Source organism: Gymnogyps californianus, chromosome 23 (genome assembly GCF_018139145.2).
Source record: "Gymnogyps californianus isolate 813 chromosome 23, ASM1813914v2, whole genome shotgun sequence".
Classification (NCBI taxonomy): Eukaryota; Metazoa; Chordata; class Aves; order Accipitriformes; family Cathartidae; genus Gymnogyps; species Gymnogyps californianus.
The window spans coordinates 2,433,445-2,460,295 of record NC_059493.1 but is presented as its reverse complement, the minus strand read 5'-3'; the positions used below and the strand labels follow the sequence as shown (position 1 = coordinate 2,460,295).

Sequence of the window (26,851 nt, the reverse complement as noted above, 5' to 3'; positions counted from 1 at the left end):
ATGAGACCCTAGCCAGAACCAAGCATATTAATCAGAAATTATATCTTTTGTACAGAGTGCTGTCTATCAAGAATCACTACCCGAACACGAGAGTAATTTTACAGATAATTCAGTCTTGTAACAAGGTATCACAATTGTTTGTCTGTCATGCAGGTTGTCACAGTTGAAATTCTGGCCTTTATGGAATCAAAAATTTCTGCCTTTTATAAAAACAGGATCTTTATCCAGTGTCTCTTACTCATCCAGTTACTAACCTATCTAGAATATCTTTTAACATTACTAAAAATAAAGAATAACTTTTTGGTTTTGTTCTTTTTGTCAAAGTTGTCAGCAAATGCACATTTAATGTTCAAAAAAAAAAAAAAAACCCTAAAAAAACCAAACCCACCCAAAGAACCTCAGAAGTCCACTTAGCTATCTGCTAGCATATTCCAGCACAGATTTAAAAAAAAAAAAAAAAAAAATGATGAAGGCAAGAAAGACAAGAATCATCATTTTACAGGAACGTTGTGGCCTTGCCTATCTCTGTGCTGATCTGTAATCACTTTCCTACTCTAAAACAGGTATACCTGCCAAACATTCCCAACTGGGACTGGAGGATGGGAGACAGCATCATCTGTTTCGCTGAACTGAAGCTAGGCTTCGTAGCACAAAGCTGCCTTGTTCCTGGTTTGTCTACTCTCCTAACCCATTTGTTCATTATGAAAGAGGATACTGAGGTACGTCCTTCGCTTGTCTGAATAATGTGAATACAGCCCAGTGGGATCTTCTCTGAAATATGTGCCTGACTTCTGAGTAGAAACTGCAGCCAGGTCTTTTGAAGCTTATCTTGATCATACTGGAATTAAGGTTGGCACAGAAGGCAAGAAAACCTAACAGAGTATTTCTAATTTAATACTTGAATTCAGTGCAAGAGGTGAAAAGAGTGCTCTAGAGCATGCCAAAGCAAAAGAACATAAGGATGCATTTTACAGTAGCGTGCAAGGAGGTGCCAAAGCAAAGGATGGCCCATAGCAAGCTATGCTGCTGCATTTAGCTGATACATGGAAACATCTTGCTATAGGTTCAAAAGCAATAATGTGATGCTGGTGCTCCACTGCCTCTGAGAGAACACAGTAAATCAATTTTGGTTACTGCACAGTATGGATCTTGTTAGCTTCTCTGCGTCTGTGCTTGATTCCATTCTGTCTGGCATTCATAATTTGAATCTGTGCTTAAAGCACTTCAGCAGAACCACTCCTGCTTGACACCCCCAAAAATGGGCTGAAAATCAGTCCAATGTACCCTTTCCAGTTAATAGCATGCTTTTCTTCAGTATCCTTTTAGGCTTATTTATTTCTTTCATTGGGTCTTATGGAGTAATTTATACAAGAACAGTGACAATTAGAAATCCTGTCATCTCTCTGCAAGGAAGGTGATCCAAACTTATCCTCCTTTTATCTGTCTTTCCTCATCAGTACCTGCTACAACGCAAAATTGATAAACTACATATTAGCTTTACAGTACACAAGTTGCTCAGATATTTCCAAATCAATACCAGAAGATTTAATAAAAACATAAAAAGACAGAACTATTAGGCATGACATTGCCTGAACGAGTCTCAGGCTTGCTAGTCCTGCAGTGGACATGCTTTTGCTATCACCTAGTGGCTATATGTGATACTTTACATTAATCTCCTGCACAAAAGAATTTGACTGCTATTTCTCTCTTCAGGGACTTTACATTCACATAATTAATTTAGACAAACTAAATAGATATCAGGTGAAATAAATACAGAGTTTATCAATGCAGAAGGTGTATGTAGAATTCAACTGCTTGTTAGAGTGTTTTTTCATTGACACGTGCTGTTTCATTCAAGTCCAAATATTTCACAGACACGGCAAAGCTAGCAAAACTGATATTTTAAGGGGGTTTTTTTAAGGATACTACAAAAACTCAGCAAACTTTTTAAATTGGAAAAAAGACTTTTATGTCAAAATCCATTAAATAATATTTATGTGGAAAGCAACACTTTTTTACACATTTTTGGTAGCCTATTAAGTTTTATGTGGAAGGCATTCGTATGCCAAGAGAATAGCATATACTGTGACACAATAAGTGGCAGTCTAAAACCTGAAGGAGCTGTAAGCAGTAGAATGTTTTGCTGCTTTGACTACCGAGGTATAAACAACCTGCCCCTAGTCACACAACTACCAAAGGGGGAAAAAAAAAAGTGCTTATACTGGAGTAGACGACCACAGCTCAGCAATAAATCACACCTCTAATAACTGTATTTATGATTGGTAAAACTTAACACAAGACCAGTCCTCATTTGAATAACTAAGGAGGCAGGTTACTCTTACTGCAAAGTAAGGTGTAACTTTCATCAAATAATGGACTCCCAATACTTTGCAGTCATGAAATTTCCCTGTAACTTTATTTGTATGCAGTAATAACACCTGTTCTTCGATGATAATATAAATTGGAAGTGTCTAGAAGGGTTGAGACTTTCCCTGGTCTGTTGTTTATTAACACAATATTGTCTCTGACAACATACAGCTGATGTCATTCTGTTCCAGTAACTAAGAGCCTTTGATCTAATACCCTGTGGCGTTAGAGTATCGGCTCAGTGTTAGATTACATAAACTACTTGCTTTGCCTTTCAATAAATACATTGTCTTTATGGTTGATTCTTTTAGACAAAGAGAAAATATTTGAAGGACAAAATGCTTCTGGAAGACAAAGACTACAAAGTAATGACTTCTCAGCTCTCCAATGATTTTGCAGACATGACTTTTATAGAGGTTTGTCGGTATGTGGTACAGATGTGGTTCTTTTTCTGTTATTTCCTTCCAGATGTGTCTTCACAGTACAGAGATATTGTGACTAACTGTGGCTTGCTTTCTTTCCCCAGGTTGTGCTTTGTAAAACTGAACCTTGTCCTCTTGGGAATTGAACTCAAATTTGGCAGTCAAGGGGAGAGGTAATTGTCTGGGATACTTCTCTTCTAGTAAGAAGTCAACTAATTCCAAACTAACAATTTCCAAAGAACTCAGAAGAAACATGCCCCAGGGTCTGCACAGGTTTTATACACCTCTCATCTTCCTATGCACAGTATTTAGGAGACAGGATCAAGATGTCATTACTGGTTACTTAAGTGCTGGGGTGAATTTTACCATATACAACAATCTCTTCTGCCTCCTCTTTTCTCACAGATAATCAGGCAAGAGATGGGAGATGAAACACCATTCTTACCTTCTGTTCCATATGCAAACAGCATAGGGCTCACTTTGATTTGGGGTGACACAAGCATATTTATTTTCATTGGTAAAGGAAACACCTCCTCTTTTTTTTTTTTTTTTAGCCACACGAGTTTACAGAGGCTCCTAAATGCTATAAAGCATTGTCATAAAGGGATAATTTGTCAATGCTGGCAGCAGAGCTTTTGCTCTCTGAAGCTGATCTGGTCCTGGGCCAGATAACACTCTGTCTGTTCTAATGATGAAATACAAGACATCCTAATGGGGAAGCTGGAACTAGTTCAGAAAGGGGAATAAATAAGTGCCATAGATCTTTAAAAAGCTTGAGGAATCGCCCAGAAAATGCAGACTATTGAGTGCAATTATTTCTCTTTCCACTTTTATAAAGGAAATGGCTGTTTTGACGAAACTGTAGAATAGAAACTCTGAAAACAGAGGGTTGTAGGGAAACACTGCTGTGAGGAATACATTGGGGCTCTCTTCCAGAAGTGTTGAATGAACTCTACACTGAAAGAAGTCAGTAGATGTAGTTGCTTAGCACTAATGGAAAACAGGCCACAACTCAATCTATTCTTCCTTGAGTTCATACGTTGGCTGGCTGGAAATAAAATGATGAAAAGAGAAAGCAAGAGGGAAAAGGAAGCTGCATGCTCTTTGAGATATAGAGGCTATATTTTTGCTTTCTTTACACAACAGTTGGCACAGAAGAAATACCTCTTCTAAAAGCAGGACCTCTAGATGTTGCTACAATATCTGTAGTAATAAATGTAGTCATTCATGTTTTGTTTGTCCTCTGAGCCATGAATCTGGAGGAGCTGAGTACAGGCCTTCTCTTGTGTGGAAGAAAAATGTTAACCTTGTCACCTTTCCCTATGCCATTCACGCTACCAATATTCATTAAAACTGGGTTGAAAGCAATAGGAATTTGGACTGAGCAGGTACCTTGAGTGGTCTTTGTAGGGGAAACTGGTAAATTTAATGATGTTGCAGGGGATTCAACATAGATGTGCTTAAGGCAGGCCAGCAGGGATACTTATTCTGGAGGGGGAACCATTAGAAAATAAGGTTTCCTCCCCTTGTTTTATCTGTCATGTTCAGCATTAGAGCAGATACCTCAAACCCTACACATAATATCTTCAGTTGCACAGAACTTGTATTTTAAGTGTGAGTATTTAGGATTTTCAGTGAAATGGCCCATCCAGGCTGCAATAAACTATGAATTATTTTATTACATTAAACATGTTCAAAAATAATGTGGTGGAAGTGAAAGCACCTGTTTCATATGAAGTTTACAATTTAGCAAATTAATTACAAAAAAAAGCCGCCAAATCCTCAGGAGCCTGAGTTGAATAAACTGCAGAAATCCTAACAAAAGCTGATTTGCATGTTATTCCACTGCTCCCCCAGGTTTTTGTGGGCAGTAAATTCCCTTTATGCTATTGAAAAAGGATGTTAACTTTTTCATGTCTCGTCTCTCATAAGTCACAGAAGCTATAACAAAGAGGATTAATGTAAGATTGTGAGGTGAGAGGAAACTGTTATGATCATATAGTCTGAATTCGCACAACAGAGGCGAAAAATGTCGACAGATAGACAAACTGTGATTACTCTTTTGATTGTTTCTCAATACAGTGCTATCCTGATCAATCCATCTGCGCAGATAAAGCTTCATCGGAATACGATGGGCTTTTTTATTGCTCATTCCCTGGCAGAAGTCAAAAGGTAAGATTCCCCTATTGCTGTTTTGTTGAATAAAGGTCTAGAACAGAAAAACTTTCAAGAGCCGATGAGTGCATTTATTCTGTCATCAGTTAAACACAATTCAGTTCTGCCTAATTCACTTTTGTTTTCTAGGGCACAGTTCTATTGTAAAGCCTGTCACAGTGATATACAGGATCCACAGCAGATTAAAAAATGTCAGTGTAAAAGCAGACTCTACTCAAAACCTTTCTCAGGTAATTTTTGTTAAAATCTGTTTCTCATTTAAAAAAAATGGTTGAAGGAATAGCTGTTAATTGTATTTTTATTAACTCCTTCTCTAGAAGGGTAGGATGGAATACTCAGCCCTTTACTTACCTGATAAAATAGGGAGTTTTCTGATGATACTAGTAAGTCTTATAGATTATGATTATACTTTAAATGCTTCGAATTTATGCTTTTCTTTAGGAGTCAAAGCTTCTTGGCTAAAAAAAGAGTAGGACAGAATATACCTTGTTCAAGATTTTCACTCTACTTGTTAACAGGTTTATCACAGAATGCTGTTCTTTAACTGCAGACTGAACCAAATGTGTCTTACTACTGTAGCATGTGTGTAATTGAAGCGAAAACTACAGCTGGATAAAACCAGAATTTTGTGTCTGGTTTGTACTAGATTCTTGGTCAGAATTCCCTGAGGAAGTGTGTCTAGATCTTTGTCATCATGAGAATATAAAGCCTTAAACATGAAGTCAGATAAATGTTTTTGAGGTTGTACAAGTTGTATAGCAACACTTAATGACGTTTGCTCTGAGGACTTCAAATCTTAGCTGGATGGAGAGAACAGATTAATCATGGTAACATCTAACCCTAAGCAGAGCAACTTATTCCTTCTTCACCTCAAACTCCATTTTGAAGATGTGAGGTTTTGTTAGGTGTTAGTTTTCTGTTGAAATAGAGAACAGCCTCTCAGATCTATGTGTAACTACACCAAATCGAAGCTTGCTGCATGTTCATTAAGCGTTTAAGGCCAAAATGTACACCTCTTCTAGGCTCCTGTAAACTTCTCTGCTAGTGTCTCCCCTCCATGGAGATGGTGCTTTGCTTTAAAGAGTGGACAAGGAGCTTTCTATTAAATGTGATTGTACGCATGCATGCCTACTTGTATTTCAAACACTTGCAAATCCTTTAAGCAGCAGATGGCAGCCAAGCCCCGTTACAAAACATGCCTCTGAACTGCAGATGGTTGAGATAAAGGCAAAACTCATTCACACTGTGCTCAGCCAGACTGAGTGAACAAGCACAAACATGCTGACACCTGGAGGACTCCATGTAGTAATGTCATGTAGAAAGAGAAGCTGGAGCCCATTTTCAGTCCAACACACTTAGCATAGATGTAACTAAGGTCCCTGAAAGCCAGCTTCCTCCAAGAAAAGACACTTCCATAAACTGCAAAGGCATCTTAATAAAAGTCAATGGCAAATGAATAGAAAGACATTGACACTGTAGGAGCTCTCCACCTGGTTGGTTTTCTTCTTGTTTCCTAGGCAATCTTAGATTTTTAAAAGGACAAGATGACGTTTCAGTATAGATGTGCATTAATAAAAAGCAGTTGTTTGCAAATCTGCAGTTCTGCACCAGTTATACTGTAGAGAGAGTAGTTGCCTGAGGTGGATCAGGAGCTTTGCCAGGCGTAAGACCTTGCCATTGGTTTCCCCTAGGATTCTGGATGTATCAGAGCAAAACAGAGCTTAATTATAAGCACTTTGGTTCATTCCTCCACTCTCCATATGATGTAGTTTAAGTGGTATGTGATGTTCTGGATTCTTCCAAACTCATTGTGAGGGAGGTAAGGGGAAGGTTAGATGGAAGAGACCCCAACTAGTGGAGATAAGTATACCTCCAGTACCTGCAGTGGAAATAGGGAGATTTAGTTGGCAAAAAGCAAGTTCATTGTCATGAATCTAAAAACTAATACAGGAGCCTCACAGATTGCGAGCTTTAGTCAAAGGAGCTACTATTATCATTTGAACAGGAGTGTAAATGGCATACCAGAGTACAGTCAGAACAGAAAACAAAGGCTATTTTTTCCTTTATCATCCAGACTTAATCAAAAGCTATTACTATTACTAGATTATTTTTTTTTAATCATCAGATATGTATTAAGAGGCAATAGGGCTTCTTGAGACAATGACACCCTGCCCCCCTTCAGGACCTGGTCAGGCAGTGAGAGTGAAATGAGAGCTTTTCTGCCTGTTCTGCATCTCTGCAGCACCTCAGAGCTGCCCTGGGCAGTCCGGCCCTGCACAGGTTGTTCACAGTAACCCAGGAAGTCTGTGATAAAGGCTGGGACTGAGCCCAGCTCTGTGGAGTTGGCCAAGTATCTTGGTTTAGAAGACCGTAAGAGAGTTCTCTCAATACTTACTAGTGCCTGCATAAGACAAGCTGTTCTGAATATTCATCCTCTGACTTGACTTATGATACTTCCATTAAGCTTGACCTAGAGGAATCGAGTGGCATGTAGCATCCTCAGAGAGCTCTCTCTACCCGTCCAACTCCCACCTCATTGAACACAGCGCTGTAGAAAATGGTATCCTGTTACTAGGACTAAATGCACCTGCTTTTAGCACACCTGTGTAGCACAATTACAGCTTGAGGTTGACAAATCACCTATTCAGAGAGATGTCCCTTTCTCTGCCAGGGGTATGTTTGGAATTGCTAGCTGTTTCATCTGGGTTAGTGTGGTTTGGCAATAGTTATGACATCACCAGAAAGTTAAGGGTATGTGAGAGGGTTCATCTATCAGTTTGTGAGATAAAAAGATACTTGTGTCTGAATGTTCCTCCAGTCCAACCTTTCCTTTCCCATCTGTATGCGTTGGACATGTTTAGACACGTGGGACATGGAGAGCTTTGCTGTGCCTCCTGTCAAATGCTGACAAGGGGAGGAATGCAGATTAGCAACAAAGATACAGACCGGGGAGTGTGAGGAGTAACACCATGCATCCTGAACCAGCTACATCACTGTGAAAAGCAGGAGATGTAGGTAGGCTCTGGTGCTCTTAAAAAATCTCAGAGGGTGCTGCTGTACATCCTCAAATCACTGCCTGGTGTTATAACGCTGGACTTAATGGCCCATGACCTCAGATTATGGCCCAGAAAGGACTAGATCAAGTGTCAGAGAAAAGATGTTCCAGCTGTTAAATAGCTACTTTAGGATTTGGGAAACTTGAGCTCATTTTCTTATCTGCTTCCTCAGATTCAATCTGGGACTTTAGGCCGCTTAGCCTTTCTGAATTTTGATTTCCTGATGGGAAACTGAGGAATTTAAAAATGGTTTGGCGTCATAAATAATTGCAAGTCACTTATGACAAGTATGAGGACGGTACAAGTACACAGTATGAACTCTTCCTACCCTCTGGCTTTTTTTTTTTCCCTTATATGGAGGACCATGTTTTCATGGAGCACTTAGAGCATGCCTTCTTCCCTGCAGGACCAGGATCCTCCTCCTCCACACTTTTAAGGACAGGCCCAGCCCCAGCACCCCCATGCACCTTGGACTTTCCCCTTCCTACAGGACCAGCCCAGAAACCCGCTAACCCCCTTCAGGACCAGCCCTGGGACCACCTCCTTTTCAAATGTAAGCTGTGATTCTCTCTAGTCGAGAACACATCTTGTTCTTTCCCATGCAAAATGAGAGAACAAAGGTCTTACAGGTCACACAAGTTGGCTATGTGTTGAGGGTATGCTTCCTTCATCTGTGCCTCCAACTGCAGAAGTGACAAAGGTTTCCTTCGCTTTGGGGGAAAAACTCAGCAGTTCTGGGTGAGTTTTAGCTTCTGGATTCCAACACAAGAACCTCACAAAGAAAAAGAGCTCCCTTTGGAATGAAATGGTGTGTTAAGTATGTAGTGCTCACCATATTTAAGACTGTTTTATGCATACTAGATGGAATTACTATTTTATTAAGCTGTGCTGTATTTCTGAGCAGTTAGTATGAATAACCAATTACTCAGAGCTCCTTTGTCTAGCATTTCTGAAGCTCCCACAGAATCCTCAAATACCATGGTAGCCATTTGCAGACACAATCTAAATGCAACTGAAGGCTATACAAAAGGAACCCAATTCTGTTTCATTGCCTTTGTTTCAGAGAAACTGAAATTCTATAGAGAACCACATGTTTCAGATGGAGAGCCTGCAAAGTCAAGGTCCCTTGGTGTTCTTCCACCTCGGAGTTTTGTTAATGGGTAAGAAATGTAAAGCTGTGTGTATGCTGAGCAGGCACTTCCTGGACTGACTTACTGAGAATTTGTGTGGAAGGTGGGAACAGCAGGGTGCACCTCTTTACTAATTCTTCTGCTATTGTTGGTGGTTGTGGTTGAAGTGGATGGTTTATGGCTTCTCCCTATGTTGATTAATTGAACAGCGTAGAAAATGCAACTTATGCCTATGCATCCAAATCCTTAGCCTCTCATACTCTTCTGCAAGCACAAAGCCTGTGCTGTGAACTCCTGGTACCACTGTGGAGGAACAAGGGGAAGGAGAAGGAAGGGATTGGTACACCTCCTGAAAGTGCTCACTGCCTTCCAGACAGAAGCCCAATGATACCACCACTGAACAGCTGAGTCATGAGCGCATTTTATTTGGCTCCTTCTGAGAGAGCAGAGTGGAGGCAGGAGCAGCTAGGGGTAGGAACATGAACAGCCACCACCAAGATTTGCTCTTTGCTCAGATATTTAATTGCAGTGTGACACTGGCAGCAACCTGGAAGAGTAGCAAACTCTGGTATACTCTAAAAGAAGTTTGCTCTAAAGGCAAATGGAGATCCAGGAGAAATCACACGCTACAGCCTTTCTCTCTAGCGTCAGTAACACATGCTAGAGGAGTCCTTTCTAGGCCATCTAAATTCTTCCTAGCCAGAGGAATCTGACTTCCCAGCAGGGTTTACAAACTGGTGGCAGAACATAGTTATCTGCTGTCTAAGGCAAGGTGTGAATTGCAGTATTCTTATCTACAGTGTACTTAGTTTGCCAGTCCAGTTGACTTGCACTGGGACTCCTCCTAACCTGAGCTGCTGCATTCAGCATAAGGAAGGGTATCATGGTCTGATACTGAGCTGTCAGTAATAGCAAGCTGTTCCGCTCTTCCAAAGCATCCACTAGAGAGGGTGACAGGACATATTGGCAAACAGCGTCATACCAGAATATACAGGGAGTAAACAGGAACCTAGTAGGGGAAGAGATGCACAAACTAGTCTTTCTTGCCTTGTTTCTGCTTGTGAGCAGTTTGCAGCTGCTGTAGAACTGAAGAGGCTGCTTAAATGATGTCTCCCCTCCCTCCAAAACCCTATCTTGTGCTTCAGCAGCAAAGGCAAATGTCAGTATGGCAAGGACTCTAAGGTGTCCTCTGGAGAGCTTTGCATCTTAGCAGCTGTCCCCAGCACATACATGGTATCGGGACAATAAAATGTTGCTCAGTGCTGCTGTCCTACAACTGATTAGGTCAGCTGTAAATATTGGGACTGCACAGTAAATACATACATGCGTACTACCAGATTGTGCTGACTTGTTAAATATAAATGAAAACATAATTAGATTTATAATGTGTCCCTCCCCCTCCTCATGCCCAATAACATAATTTACCAAAGGGGGTTGGGGGGGAGAAGAACAAGCCCTCACAACCTGCTGAAATATCATTATTAACATGCACATGAAAAGTCAATTATGCCAGAGGGAGGTATTTAAGTGAAGTGAGTTTCCATACTCCGGGATTACACCTTGGGGATTATATATTTCTTATTTATTTATTTATTTTCCCCGAGATCTCTACTGCTGCTTAGCAGTGAGGAACAAAAATGTTACTAAGAGATATTTTGAAATCCCCTAAAGAAATAGCCAAATATGCAGATAAATAATTGTTCCCATCCCCATCAAGATTCTCCCTCATCACCATATCATAAGGACTCTATATTCTATCCAGGCAGTGCAGGTATGTTTTCTGGTGTTTAGTTTTAAATGACACCAGGGACTGGTCTTCCAACACTTCCCTGGGGAGGACATTTTACTGTACTGTTATTATTAGTTGCAGTATTTATTATTTGTATTATAGCAGTGCCTTGAGGCTTCTACTGGGACTGGGATCCTATTAGGCTGGATGCTGTATATGTGCATGGGTAAAAGGCAGTTTCTGCCTTAAAAAGCTCTCAGTCTAAATAGAAAGAGCAGACAAAGAGTGGGAAGGCAAAGGGAAGTAGGAAAGGTTGAAATGAGGTATCGAAAGTCATAGAGGAAACAATACAAAATACAGCTCTTTGGGGCTGACTCTTCATAACATTAGAGTTCTCAAATTAATCCCAAATATTTTTTTATTATTTAAACCAAAAATAGAATTGGATCCAATTGCCCACTTTCAGATTAAGGTGAGGTTTTCCACCTGGGGTGTTCTGCTAATAGAAAAGCTAACACTGACCTTTTGCTTCCAAATTAGGATAGTTAGGACGGTGACCAAGGGGAGCTCCAGGTTCAAATCTCTGCTCCATTTGACTTAGGATGGTAAACTGATCAATCTGATCCAGGGAAGGTAGACGTTTTAACGCAAGTCTCATTTCCAGGGTTCTCTGGATATACAATAGGGATTACTTCCACTGTGTGCAGCAGGCAGTGCTTTTAAAATTACTTGGATACTTACCCTCTTGCCCATTTATAGGGTCCTTTGAAAATATCTGTGTTTATTGGGACATTTAGCCAGCTAAATACTTAAATTCCAATTATTTTTTTTAAACAGAAATTTGCATCTGAGATTGAGACAAGATTTGCATGCGGGCTAATCAGTGAAAAATGTAATCAAACCATAATTCAGGGAAATTCAGTACAGTATAGTGGGAAAGAATTAGGCATGGCCTATTATAAAACTCAAAACACACACTTGGTTCAAGTCTTGCCAATATTGCTGATGTCCTAGACTATTTTAATGAAAGATATCTTCCGTCATATTGCACGTATTAAGTCTGGTATGTTTCTTCCTTTCTCTTTTTGTTTCCCCCACTGAAAATAAGGACATCTTTATATCCAGGAGAAGAACTTAATTAGTGTCACTTAAAAAAAAAAGGACATCACAAACAATACAAAAAAAACCTTAAGACCTATAAAGCTTGTCCAGAAGTGAATACATAAAGACCTGTTAGGATTCCTCAAGCACTTCTGAGCCCCTGCATCGATACACTTGCTTTACTAGTCATGGTTTTTCCACACTTTCTTGCCTAAGGCGTGACAAATTTAATGGTGTATGTTTTGCTGAATTGTTGACTCTTGTTTTTCATTCCTGCTAAGTTTCTAGTGAGGCATAAAAGAATGTTTGTGAGCAAGGCTCCATGTGTACACAACTCTGCAATGTCTCCTTCCCTTTTGCCCTGGTGTAGAGTCACTTCAGCCAAGCAATGGATTAGTAGAAACTGAATTAAATTGAAAGGGAAACAGGGTTAAAGAACCAAGTTTTAGCTCCCTGTTAATTGTAACTTATCAGGTGCCTGAATAATTGCTCGTAAATACCTGCTGAGTTGCCAAGCCTATGTTAAGGCTTGTCAGTCTTTAATAAATCTTAAAGACTTAAGATCCTACTCTTTGATGCTACCCATCACTTCCCAATCCAAAGGTAGGGCAAAACAAGGCAGTAATGCTGCGCACTCCAGCTCAGCTAATCTGGCGGAATGCATCACAATCTTTATAAATGTGTGAGAAGGGCTGTGCAAGAGCTCCTGAAAAGGTCATTGGTATTTTTGGAGCGATAAATCATGGAGGGAAAGATTTGCATTTTGGCTGTATAAAATCCAGGGCTGGATTAGAGAGAGCATACTTTGCAGTAATATTTCTCTCCTGACTTGTTTTATTAGCTTCCTTTAAACATGTTACATTATTGCTTATAGAATTTCATTTACTTGGATTGGCAGCTTGATAAATATGTCTATTGGCGATGATTTGGATTGCTCTGGGCATTAATATTATTAAAACCTGTCACAAGGAAATGTCTGAAAGATGACTTACTGTAAAGATTACAGCATGAAATAAATCATACAATGGTATTTGTTACCGTTTATGGCCTCTTGGAGCCGAGTCAATCCCTTTTTATGTTGCATTATTTTTCAAGTTTTTATAGCCTTACATTATATATCGCTGTCAGAAATGAACAGATGGGGTGTCAAACACGAGCCTTCTGAATAATTCCCACCCTCGGGTTATTTGTATGAAGGACAAGTGTAAAACTGTGTTCTCAAGAAAAAGGAGATAGATAGAGGTGGAGAAAGTGTTGTTACAGTGAGCAAGATCTCTTTTGTCAGCAGGCACATTGTGCTTTTGATCACTACCTGGTATTTACGCTACAGGGTGGGGGCTCTGTGGAAAATTTAGCAGTCTGTTGGCATAGCAGAAAAACCTCACAAGTTAGACAAGTTTCATGTTCCTTCAGCTTTACGTTTATTGCTAGAATGGGAGAGAGATGTGGAAGGGGTGTTTCAGTGGTAGCCAAACCTTAGAGGGTTTGTAGAAACATGGAAAAGTGTGGATGCCTATAGGTACCTCTCAAACACTTCGGGGGTGGAATTCTAAAAAGAGTCCCTCCTCAGGACTAATACAGAAATGGCATTTCTGGAGTTTGGGATGCATAAGGAAGAAGATGAACAGATATTTTGGACACTGGAAACGCTTTTTGTTGTGTTGGGAAGTCCCATTTTTCTTGCTGTGTATTTTTGAGGACTACTTGTCAGAGTCAAGGTGACAAGTTGAATGGAGTGATAGTTAAGCTGATAAATACACGTGCAGTTAATTAGATTTATCTGAGTTAAAAAAATTCAGGTGGGAGACATTGTCCATGCATACTTTCCCCCAATCTTTCTCTCTTCAAATCTCCAGCCCCCAGAATCTTGTGCAGGTACACAGAATATAAATCAGCATTATTTTTGGAACATGACTCTTCTTGCTATAAATGGATCTTTAAGCACCCCAATAAATTGTTCTGTCGATGCAGACTGGCTGAATCTTGCTCATGGGACACTGAGGTCTTATCTTCACTGAAACTTGCACAACCAATAAGACTGACGAATCATTGTGATGGAACAGATATTTCAGTGCATTTCTGACACAGAAAACCTAGCTTCCATGGTGTGCAAAATCTGCCTAAACTTGTTTTGTACAGACTGCATTGTCTCTCTGCATGAAAACCAAGTCTGTTACCTGGCATTGAAAGAGGGGTTTCACTTTTTTCTTTGGTGGTTGTGTGGGGGTTTTTTTGGTGTGGGTTTTTTGGGGGTTTTTGGGTTGGTGTGTTGTGTGTTTTTTTTTTTTTTTTTTTTTTTTTGAAACCCCATAATAAACAAAAGCATACTCCATTTGGGCTTTAAGTCACCGGAGATGTTACTGGTAACTCTAACAGGACTCTTCTTCCATCAGTGATTTACTTCTTGATTCGATTTTGATTGAATTTTGTATATATTTTTTAATATATTGTATATCTTTTGTATATTTTTTTTCCTTCCCTTCTGGAGAGTAAAAAAATTCAGAATGCTAGAAAGAAAAGTCTTAGCCCTTGCCTGCCCTTATATATAGAATTTTTTCTTAACTTCAGTTTGTGTTCACGCTCACTGTATTTGGCACCTAAACTCCCTTTGATTTTAGCCGGCCACCATTCCTTACAAATTTAGTCAGCTAATCCAAAGTTTATTCCAGCTTCTTTCTGAAGCTCTCTTCCCTTGTGTTCACATGCCTCTCTTGTTTCTCTGAGACTTACCATTGTAGATCAGAGAGCCTTATCCTTTGCAGTCTCTCCCTGTATTCCTCAGTCTTTTTTTCTATATTTCATGTGAAAATACACCACCGATCTCTTCCCCAGGCCCTTGTCCCACATCTGTCATCAAGCTTGCATAAGAGTTTTAGGGATTCACATTCACCATGCAAAGTACAGTTGTACTGCACATTGTAACTGGAGTTGCACCCACCTGTATGTACTAATCCGATTCCACGTTATACAATAGTATAATCACTTAAAGAATTTGCATGACTGATGGTGTGAGTTCTGAGTGCGTAAGGATAAGTTTCATAATTAGCTTTCCCTGTGAACTTGTGCAAACCAGTCTATAATTTGGTCAGCTCCTGATTTTTAATGAGGGTGCTGAGAGTGACTGAAGCCTCTGGCAGCATGCATTTCATATTTTAATTACCCACGGTAATTCTGACAATTACACCAATGTCATAAATCACATCATAACAACCCATTTAAAAAAACCACCCATATTTAATGATTGGATGCGGATTTAAATTAAACAGATATGCAATGGCTGAACAGGAAGCCAAAAGTTCCATGGAGTTTCGGAGTCTTCCAAATCTTTTCATTGAGCTATGGCTCCGAAGGTGAAGAAACTTTGTGCAAAGTTTCTTTCACAGGCCAAGTCCTGATTTCCTCGGCAGGGGATTGCTTTTCATGGGATGAAATCCATTCCTGTGTGCCAGGCTAGAATTGGACTTCTACACGATTTGAGTCTTGGTAGCTAATTGGCCATTCTGGTCTCTGTCTTTGAGTCCAGGAGAATTTAGGATGTCACTTACTCTTGACAATGCCGATACAGTAGTCACAGGCATTGCGGGATGTCATGCGAGCATAATGGCATTGGGTTTTAGCCAGTTAACTTGAGTTTTAGTAGGGATAGTGTAGAGGTACAGCTCACATATTTTTCTGTTCTGGCAGGTAGCTTTTGTTACACTGTCCATGGTTTAATGAAGTGTAAATTTATCTATCATCTTGTGTGTGGTGCTTAATGCCCTCCTTACCATTAACCGTTGTTGAGGATGGCAATTAGTAAGGGATGGTCAACAACACATTGATTACATAGCATTTTCTACTCTGGTTGTTTCTTGGGTCATGTCACCATGTGCCACCTCTTACACAGACCTGGAACAACAGGGCTAGGCTAGGTCTGTAGGTAAGTCCTCTGAGGACCAGAGTCCGCACAAAGTTACCACCAGTTCAGCCAAAAATAAGGCTGTTCTACCCAGCATAGTCTATTATTCAGCTGGGTCCTGGCTCCCTGGTTTTGGTCCTTAGTGAAAATCAATTCTATTATCTAAGATCTTGAGTAAGCCAAGTTCTGCTCTTTAGATTATTTTGCTATTAATAACGTCACAATAAGTGGGTGGAAGTAGCTAATGGCTCTAAGCCACAAATGATCCCAAATGTTCCCAGTCTCTACTCTCCTGTAAACCTTGACAGATTGGAAGTGCTTAGTAAAATATTGTAACACTCAACACGCATTTACAAGACAGCGATCTGTCCCGTGACGGCTTCCAGATGTGTGAGTGTGTGCAATTTCATAATTCAAGAACAGATTCTATTGCCCTCTGCAGATCCCCCATCAGGCTGTTCATAAATGCTGCTCATAATTAAATTAACCCACTAACTAGCCATGCAAATTTTGATAAGCAGTGACCAAAAAAATAAAAACAGGGAACTGTTGAGATGCTCTCAAAAAATGACAAGGTTGTCTTAGGAGATTATTTATCAGTATGAGAAGATTTGTTTTCTCCCTTCCTGTTTGCCAAATTCTACTTTGTCCCTTCATACATGACAACTGTTTCAAGGTTTTAATCTAATAATTAGGAGCTGAATTTTGCCACCCTTACTCAAGCTGTCTGCTGTCTCACTCTCTGAACAGCCTTTCTGGAATCAAAGCAAGCCTCTTTTCTGTGTGTGGGTAGCAGGATCAGGCTTTAGTTTTTAAAATACAACCTGTGCCCAGCCCAAGTAGCAGTGGAAGAACAAAAATATACATATACACTTGTCCATGCCAAGGAGAAGAAGCTGCATTTTTATCTAGCCCTCCTGTGACCTCGGAAGGGGAGAAGAGACTTCAGCAAAGATTTCACAAGGGATGTTATGAATAATGAGCTGTTGTTTTCTGTCAGAAACAATGGCTCATAGCTCTGACACATGAGATCTGCCTGCAAAAGTAGTATCCAGCTTCCCCACAATAACTGTGCTATATTAATTTGCAAAAGTGTTGGAGTTATTACACCTGGTTTGTATCTATGGCTGAACAACATGTCCTTGTATAGTAAAGTGTTAGCTGAGGGAGGTGATTTGGATGGAGGTTGAATGCAGAAATGGAGAGCAGATAACAAAAGCAGAAGATTTATTTTCTTATATGTCACTCTGAGGTTTCTTTAGTGAAATAGGCCCTAATGCATCTAGATCAATGTTCAGATCCTTATCTTCAGGATCTATCAGGATCCAGTTATCCTTATGCATCCTGAATTTCTCCACTGCTGCCAGCTCTTCAGACTTTGCCACACAGGTATCAGGAGTTCTTCTTAAGGCATCATCACCTGTAGTCCTGTTATTAGAGAGTCTTGGCTCCATTTTAAAATGTGGTGTCAGAGAGGGCCTATTAGACTAGGAGTCAGCCTTTCTGTTTGCGTTGTGTAAGTCCCAATGCTACATGTCTTTTTCCATGCTGTTTTCCCAGTTCAACTTAGTTTACCTTTGTGTTCATGTTTAGAATTCTAAATAAAGCAGGATTCCCTAAACTTAGTGGGGGTCTGTAAGTATTGCTGCAATATAGATGATAACTCCAGACTATTTTTGTTTTAGTGTATTCTGTACAACCACACTGACTTCACTGGGATTACATGTGCATTGCTTAGGGGCAGATTTGGTTCAGTGGATGTAATTAAGAAAAATTTAACTACTCATTTTTGAGATTGGTTTTACTTGTTGCCTGATGTATTTGTTAATTATTGGATGGAATACTCTAAATTATAATATTTTGCAATGACACATAATACCTCTGTGTCAATTAATTAAGCCTCGTAATTCCTTGTGAGGTAGGGAAAGCACTTTGATGCATTGTGATTGGAGTGATATAATCCATGATGATGAATAAGCCAAGTCCAGACAAGCACCATATTCTCACAGTGTGGGCCTGGGATTGAGAAAAGGGGCTTTGTAGCAGTCTTCACAGGCACAGGCAGTTTTCATTGTGTGTGCGAAACTCCACTCCTCCCTAAAGGAAAAGGTTAACATATGTGCGGATCTGGGAGCGATTCAAAAAACAATAAGAGGATTCCCAAATGGGATGTGAACCGAACAGCCCACATGCCAAGTGTTAAATCATCCCCAAGGCTGTGGTACAGAGGCAGAGGAAGGACGTCAGGGCGTTCGTGCTAGTGGGCCAGGGCTTTCCGGATCCAGCTGCTGGAGCAACCTGCCTGCATCGTGCAGGTACCCATGGGTGTTTTCTCTTTGGAGACTTATGTGCACAAATTTCTCACGTGTGTAGGTTTCTGGGGACCAACGGTGCAAGTCTTCCAGGCCTTGCTGCCCTGAGGTGCTTTGTGAGTCGGCTTCTACTCCTTTATCTCTCTCTGGGAAAAATTTAGGACACAGAAATAAGCTCGGATTCCTGAGGATTTGCTGGTATTCTGTACTTAGAGCACAGAAGGCAAACCAAATGAGCACAGACCTCAATGCGTACACATGACATAAGACTCATTGTAGCCACATTTTCCCACGACAAGGAGTGGAAGAGCTGATGTCGGAAGACTGCAGGCAAGGGATTCAACAAAGCTTTAGGGCTTTGCAAAGGCATTATGAAGAATTTAAAGATAGCTTGTCAGCGGGAAGTTGTTGGCAGCTAACGATTTGATAAAAGGACTTCCACTCACTGCCTTCTAATGCTATAGACAACTGTTAATCACTTATGTTAGTCCTCAAATGAAGTTTGAAACATCTTGGATGTGTCTGACCATCTTTTAGCGTAGCTGAGAGTTACATTATCTACTTTGATTCATGGAAACATGAGTGACTGGTTTGTATTAGCTTACGGCTGTGGAAACAGGCAAAAAAGAAATGTTTTACCATGTTGTAGCACTCCCAGTTCGACTCTGGTACACTGGACCGAACTGCCATTTTGGATAATATATAAGGTATTGAACTGGGGTTACTTGCAGTATGAAACCAAATTTTTCGAGTTTAATGGTGGGCTATTGCTGTAATAGACTCAGTTCGTCTGTGGGTTGGGCACAGACAGATTACACCAGTGGCTTATGCACCTGACACTGTGGAACAGTATTTTCAAATGTTCAGCCACTAGAACCACACTTTCAGAAATGCCCACAGTCCAAAGTACCTAGTGCTTTTGTAAGTCAGCTCCACTTGTATGGTCTTTGGTAACGTGGTCTTGTGCTTTTTTGATATTCTGTTCAGTGCAATGTAAGTGGTAAGGACCTCAAATGAGAATGTGATAGAGAAAGGTGACACAGACGTGGCAATGCACAGCATCATGTGAATGCAACTCTTTTCTTCCAGACTCATGCAGAGCCAACACGGATAACTGTGCACCCACAGCACAGTCAGTTTGTGACCTAGGAACCTGCTAATGGCTGTAGTGACTGTAGCTCAATCAGAGACTATTTCTGTGTCACTGTTGGGTACTACAGCATGTCTGTTCCAGTGTCCTCATCCTCAAACTCCTTAGAGTCCAGCGCAGGATGATTTACGAGTCTCTCAGGAAAATCAGATTTCCGTAAGAATCAAGCAATTTGCTGAGTATATGGCAGAAGGAGCCCTTAACTAAAGAATGGCTTGTTAAATCAGAATGTGCTTGGCTTTGGCAAGGTGGATGTCGTTATGATGAAGTGAGTTTCCTGCTGTCTTTTCCCTCTATCTCCCACTTTAGGGATCCAACAAGTGTTTCCTCCAAGGCGTATATATTTCCCATAATATTAGAATGAGGAGTTGTCATTTCTGACAGGTTGTGTATATAGATGATAGCTTTATTATGATAGAGACACATCCATTGATTGATTGGTAAATCTGAGTCAAGTAAGGGAGCTTGTGAGAAGATAGTCTCTAACTTGCCAAAATAACGTTTAATCACTGGCCTAAGGATTCGTTATCTGAGGAGGAGACATGGCTAATAAGATGCAATTGCTTGCAGTTAGCACAGGGCTGCATAGAGATACTGCAGAGGTTTAAAGGGGTACGTTTTCCTTTCCCTCCAGTTTTGTACTAGCTTGCTAAATTCAGGAGAGCCAGTTTGAAGCCTCTCCCTGCCCCTTGTCAGAGACGCAAAATTACCTTTCATTTTGCTGAAGGGTGGGTAATTCTAAGCTAATCAAAAAAAATGCTTCATGCAACATGCTGTTTTCCTGTGAAACTTCTTGCTGCAAATACTGTTGAGAGCAAGAACTGTGGAAGTGGCAGAAGAGAGCAACAGGGATAGGTATTGTGGTGGCTTTGGCTATGCTTTGTGAAGTTCTGGAGATTGGCGGACTTCAGCTAAAGGGCCTGGAAAAAGACTGGAAGCCTCATGGCTTGGTACCGCCGGTCTGTAAGAGGAGTGGAGCTGTCATGAGCCATTTGGCACTTGGAGCACACTGCTTTCTGTTTGCCCTTCCTTTCTTTTCCCCTAGGCTACTTCCAGCTGCCAGTGCCTGCTGTTCTTGCCTCCTCTTGAGCAGCAGTAGTGCTGAGATTGAAGATTTTCACTTCTTGAGTGAAAGATTTTTGTCTGTGCTTTCCTCCATCAGGCATAGCTTGCACCTTGCTTTGCATTATCTGCTACTTTTCTGCATTAAAGGTTAGATGGTGCTTGAGTTGGATCTGCTGTAGGCAATCCCTTTGTCTCTCATGCTGCAGTAGTGTGGAGGGAACAGAGATAAGAGGCACTGCAGAGCCGGAAAGGACCAGCTTCCAGATTTGGGATTACAGTCAAACCCAGCACGTCGTAAGCACGTTGCAGAGGAGACTGGAGAGCAACTAGGCAAAAGTCAGTCGTTACAGTTTATGTCCATGCCATTAGTAGACCCTTTGTGACTTTTATATCTCGTGCTGGTTTTAGGATAGGTGAACATTTATAAAACTTGGAAATATATTAATTCAGAAGAACAAGGTAGCCTATTCTAATATGATCAGTCCTGGGATTTGTTATTAGTCCCTTAGTTTAAGACCTGGGGAGCTAGCAGAAAGTGCAAAGAAGTTCCAGCCTGGTCTTTGAATTCTCATATGGAATGGGAAAGACTATAGCTATGCTGCAGTTATTGAGATGACTGTGACTTTTAACTAGTTATCCTGGGTATGGGTTAATTGTATAGCTATGGCATCATGGAGTTTGGCACAAGCTGCAAACCCCCCAGCCCCATTTGCAAAAATGGAGCAAATTCTCAGGTTCCCTGATGCTGTGCTAAGAAGTGCTAAACCCAGGACCAGCATAAGTTGGTCTGTACAGGGCACAGCTAGATCCACCTTGCAGGCTTCATAATGAGTGACACCTTCCCCTGGCAAAATCCCCCCTCTCCTTTCTGTTAATCTCACCTCACCAAATACTGCATGGACAAGATAAGGACAAGTTGGACACAAAAAAGAACATCAGGACCAAACACTTGTCGGGTCATACAGCTTTACTAAGGCTGTTGTGTTCAGTATGTATTGTAATCCTAGATGGCAAGTTTCAGTTATCACTGTGATTTCAGTTAGAGTGATTAAATAAACTTTGCTCTTGAGCCAACTGTTCAAGGCTGACTCTACCTACAGTAAAGCTAGAGAGATAGTGCTGAGCAAATGGTTTATCCAACAGATTCCCGGTCTTTTTCTGTCAATGCCTGGGCCACGAGGAGATGTGAACAACCCTTTGTTGTTCGACATGACTTCCCCAACAATTCTGCTCTGTAGCAGTCTTTTGAAACAGTTTGATGTTCAGAGCAGCATCTGATTGAATGGCTTTTGTTTCATGTGGTCTTGTTGCTGCTTCTGAACTAACACAATGCTTGCAAACACAGCTACATATCTGAAGTTTGCCTCTAAGAATATCTATCAATGTGGGCATAATTTAAAGTCCCTGAAGACAAGGGGAAAATTCCTGCTGACTTCTTTTTGCTCTTAATCAAGACCGTGTTTATATAAATATTTCTTCAATGAATGTCCCCACTGAAGAACTCATTATTTAAAATAATCCTAGGGACCAAGTCAAAACAGCTATAAACATCACAACTAATACAATAATTCAAGGAAACACTTTCCAGTATATTTTTCCTTATGTTTGTCTCAGCTGACATTAGCAAAGGAATTCCTCCACCACACAACCCTTTTCCCCCATACTGTCATGGTTAATATGTGACCCATACCTCCTAATTTTTCCTTGCTACTATGAGACATGAAAGCTGTGATGTAGATAAAGAGGGCATCTCAGCAGCAGCTGGAGATGTGATCTCAACTTGGGTAAACTGCAGCTGCCACGGCTGAGAGGTTGTTCTGTAGCTAAGAAGTTTCTTGCGTCTGTTTTAGGTCTTTTGACATCCAAGGAGAGGAGAACAGCAGAGTCATCCTAGATTCAACAGGAATGTTCCACTGGTGTGATGCTGTTCCACTGCAGGAGGCTCTTCTGGTAGGTGTGGGGTATTTGCTTTTGGGATCCTCACATGTCTTCCTCCTTGTTCTCCTAGGAATAAGTTGGAGCTTCAATGTGTTGATCTGGGTAGAGGGCACAGCACTGTCTAGTTTACTGCTGTTTATTTAGTAATGTTATCTTAGCCAATTTCTAACTTTGATTTCATATGCAAAGGTAAGAGACAGACCCTGCCCTGGAGGGGAGAGACTGAGGGTTTACCATTACCCCCTTTTTCAGGAGTGAGCTGCAGATAAAGTGTCTTGACCAGGGTCGCATAGAGACTCTGTTGCAGTGGTGGGAGCTGAAGGCTCATTCCACGGCCATATTCCCTTGTAATTCAGGTGGTAACGTGAGAACAGAGAAAGATCTCCAAGGTAACAAGGGATCAGTAATGCCTTCCGTGTTCATCTAAAGCAGGGCAGGCACCCTATCTCAGGAGAGGATCTGATTGATGTCTGTTTTATTTTAACATTTTGTATGTTGTGTTTCCAGACCCCTGTGTCTGTGACATTATTGATCTGGATATCTTTAAGACAGTTTGGTTTATTTATTTAATGTATCTAATCCGTAAAAGAACAAATCCCATCTAGAAATGGCAGGTTGTGCTCAGAGCTGCCAGAGAGCTGAGAGTAGGCAACCAAATCTTGCAATGAGGTGATCAAAGATTTCATCAAAAATACAGAATGTTCAAGCTGTTCTGCCAGCTGGGAGACTTGTAGCAGGCTGGAATTCATGCTGCTTGAAATGCTGCAGCTTCCTTCCAAGCAAATAAAAGGACCCTATTGCCCAGCAACCTCCAGAATAGGATTAGTCATTACAAATGGGCAAATATCCCAATAGGACTGGAAGCGCAGCTTGTGAATTGAAAGGTAATGTTTTGAAAAGATCTTACAGGCGGGTTTACATGAGGAAAAAGCTTACAACTGCTAGTGTGTCCTAACTCCCCATGTGCCACTTCTGTTTTGTGCTGGGTGTTTTTGTGTAGCTAAGCTAGAATGTGCAAGGGGCTCTTTATGAGGAATAAGAATGTCCACAAAGGAAATTAGTGCCTAATAGCTATTGTACTTCATGTTCATGCAGTAGCTTTCTTTGCAATCACGTTTCTGGGACAGGCAAGCCCTCAAAGGCCTGGGAGTCTAAGATGCATTTTTGGGAGCGAGTTGGGTGCTTGACAAAGTCCCAGACTGTGCTTTGGGTTTTTAAAAGCTACGGTTTTAAAGTTTAGGTGCTAGAAGGTGCAAGTATACTCCCATGGGATTTGTCATAACACTTCAGCATTTCATTCTGTTTGGAAACCATGGACAGCTAGATGGATATACTTTACAGAAGTTCCTCCTTGATGTCTGTGCAAAACACAGGGCGTCTAAACACATAGCGAAGTGTGGTCCTCTGACTTTTACATAAGGTATACATTATTAAATAATTTAAATGGTTTTTGGAAATTTTAACCAGCAGTCTAATACGGCATAGATGTTTGAGAATTAATGTAGGGGTTTTTTCCTTGACCTCAGTGACAAAGTAATAAATGACAGATATGCCCAGCTTCTTGGCCCCAGGTTGGAAGGAAGTCCTAAGTCCTTCTGTAGTGTCTTCGGAATGGCTCACCTGTCCCTGCTGCTCATTCACCATACTGACTGCTCCTTTTGGTCTTGTAATTGCGCATTTCCTCTGCAGATTTCAGCAGTAATAGTTTTTCCAATTGTTCCTATAAAATAAGCTATAAAATAGATTGTGTTTTTAATTGTTTAGCTTCATTCAGCAGACTAATCGTTGGACTTCAGGCATGTTACATTAAATACAGCTAAAGGTTTCATTATTCAATTTAAACTAATCTAATTAGAGACAATCATTTAATTTGGTTATGATTCTAATCTCTCATCAGGAAACTTCTCCCTGACAAAGTCCCTTGTTTCTCTTTGGAAAAAAAAACTGCCAAGGAGTGAACATTGCAGGGATATACTGATCCCGCAGTTCCTGGTTGGTTAATATGGGAATTAATGCAATGGCTCTGACAAGCCTGGTTGGCCGACTTGGCCATACTACCTACCAACCGTGAGGCACCGCACTAAGCAATACCCACTCCCCAGTACATTTTCCCAGATTAATTAGCTCATTTGAGAAACATGATCAATTAGCCAGGAAAAAACCACCAGGCCAAAGTCATTGTTAAGCTCCTGGCATTAAACTAGTATTGTTGCCTTGTTCTACATTTTTGATGTTTTATGCCAACATATATGAATTTTTCACCGCTGTACGATACACTTGGAGTCCAAATACTTAAGGGGAAATATTTCTTTTTATATATAGTCTCATTCTACCCATAGATGTTACACAGCTAAGAAATGGTTTAAGTCTTTCTAACTGAAGAGAAAAATCTAAAATCCTAGAATCATAGAATGGTTTGGGTTGGAAGGGACCTTAAAGATCATCTAGTTCCAACCCCCCTGCCATGGGCAGGGACACCTTCCGCTAGACCAGGTTGCTCAGAGCCCCATCCAGCCTGGCCTTGAACACTTCCAGGGACGGGGCATCCACAGCCTCTCTGGGCAACCTGTGCCAGTGCCTCACCGCCCTCACAGTGAAGAATTTCTTCCTAATATCTATCTAATCTAAATCTACCCTCTTTCAGTTTAAAACCGTTACCCCTCGTCCTATCACTACACTCCCTGATAAAGAGTCCCTGTCTTTCCTGTAGGCCCCCTTTAAGTACTGGAAGGCTGCTATAAGGCTGGTTTAGCAGAATTCTGTTTTAAATTTAGAGTCGCAAGGACCAAGCAGCACCGAACCTACAGGATCACATTTTGGTCTGCGTCTTTGGCGATGCAAACTCACCACTGATTGGGCTGCAGGACTTCGTGATGCCCTTAAGAGCTAGTAACTTCATTTACCATGAGTTGAAAGACATTGTTTTTCTCGGGTCTTTGGAATATCTGCAAAGAGAATGGAAATTTATTCAGAACTTCCCAAAGCTGTGGTTATTCTCAGTAAGATTTTTTTTTTGCATATTCTCTTTCCCTCTTCCTTCCTTTTGCTAGCTCTCATGCACATTTCTAAATACATTTTAAAACGTCTTGATGATAGCACAATTCAGATTCAAAAAGGACCAAAATTATCTCAGGCTCTAGACTTGAGCTTGAATCCAAGACGTTGTTGAAGAATTTTCCCTTAAATATTTATTTTCTTCTGGGGGAGTCTTCGTACTCTCTGGTTTCCTGCAGAAGCACTGAGAAGCTAATCATGATTGTTCAGACAAGAAAATTCACAGGTCTAGACTTGCAATTTATTGGACACTTCCTCATTTCCAAAGTTGCTCAAACTTTGGAGATGTTTCCAAAACGCGTTTGTGCCAGCTGAGTTTGAAACAAATTTAATGTTCACCTTTCACCCTTAAAGATCCTTAATGTTCAACGTTCTCAGATTTCTCCTCATCACTATTTCTTTGGTTTTGTCAGGGTAGTGCTCTCTCCTGTGCAGATCTGAGGGCAGTTAATGTCCAGGATTGTGCTGCATGCGCCATTCTGTCTTCCAACACCACTGCTTCAAGCAATCCTTCCCTGGTGGACACAGAAAGCATCCTAGCCACTCTGAACATCCAATCCATGCAGGGTAAGTCCAGCTCAGCCCCACTAGGTAAGCGTGCTTCCTTTTGCCTGTGAGCATTCTGATACAACAAAAATGGAAGCTAAAGGAGGGAAGAATGAAAGGGTCACTTGTCACTAGTCTGAGCCACAGTCTGTCTTTCCCGAATATAAATATGTAAGTTAAAAGGGCCAGAAGTCCATTTTAGCGTAGCCAGCTGGACAGCCTAGTCCAGTTTCTGTAGCTACAGGTATGCGAAGGAAGGAGCAATAAGCTCCTGGAAATATGCCAGTTCCTCCTGCAAATTCTGAGTGAAGCTTCAAGGTTTCCAGTAAAGGGACCGTGGCTGGACCGTAAATGGTAACCAGTGTTGGTAACTGCTGTATTATTTCCAAAAGGACCTGTGAGTGGAGGCCCCTTCCATCCTTCAAAAAGAGAAAAACAATACCTTTCCCTTGAGGCTTGATAGGGTGGGTGCTCTGTTCCCAGACAAACAGAGCTTGTAGCTCAGAACTGCAATGGAAGCAAAAACGACTTCAGCCCAGTAGAATATTTATTGCGTCTCTTCCTCCCTTAATTTGGCGAAGGAGCTAAGATTTGTCCTCCTCTTGAGAATGTGGAGTATTAATTAACTGAAGACGGGCTGAGAAATGGATGGCTCTCCTAAGTGTTTTCCCTATACTTTATTATTATTCTAGGCTTTTAAAACAATGGCTGTGCCAAAGAAAAGATTAGAGTGAGGCAGAGACAGGGGTTTTTTTAATAATAACTAGACTATATCAATATACAGTGTATACAATCAGAACAGAAGACAAATTGTTTATAAGGTATATTTGAGTAAGAGGTAATTGTGACTTGAATAGATTACTTTTATCTAATGTATTTATTGCTACATAAATATAAAGATATATGGA

At 40.8% G+C, this 26,851-nt stretch overlaps 1 protein-coding gene across 2 annotated transcripts in view; it reads left to right on the top strand.

Moving 5' to 3' along the window:
* Positions 1 to 26,851, top strand: part of KCNU1 (potassium calcium-activated channel subfamily U member 1) — an 86,068-nt gene that overhangs the window by 43,655 nt on the left and 15,562 nt on the right. Inside the window, exons 15-24 of one of the 2 annotated variants that reach the window (XM_050910215.1) lie at positions 56 to 125; positions 564 to 719; positions 2,679 to 2,791; positions 2,894 to 2,962; positions 4,872 to 4,961; positions 5,094 to 5,194; positions 9,084 to 9,180; positions 22,256 to 22,355; positions 25,118 to 25,342; positions 25,811 to 25,964. In XM_050910215.1, coding sequence (XP_050766172.1) covers positions 56 to 125; positions 564 to 719; positions 2,679 to 2,791; positions 2,894 to 2,962; positions 4,872 to 4,961; positions 5,094 to 5,194; positions 9,084 to 9,180; positions 22,256 to 22,355; positions 25,118 to 25,342; positions 25,811 to 25,964 — 1,175 coding nt within the window. The remainder of the gene's footprint in view (positions 1 to 55; positions 126 to 563; positions 720 to 2,678; positions 2,792 to 2,893; positions 2,963 to 4,871; positions 4,962 to 5,093; positions 5,195 to 9,083; positions 9,181 to 22,255; positions 22,356 to 25,117; positions 25,343 to 25,810; positions 25,965 to 26,851) is intronic. The other variant, XR_007767648.1, reaches the window with a different exon arrangement.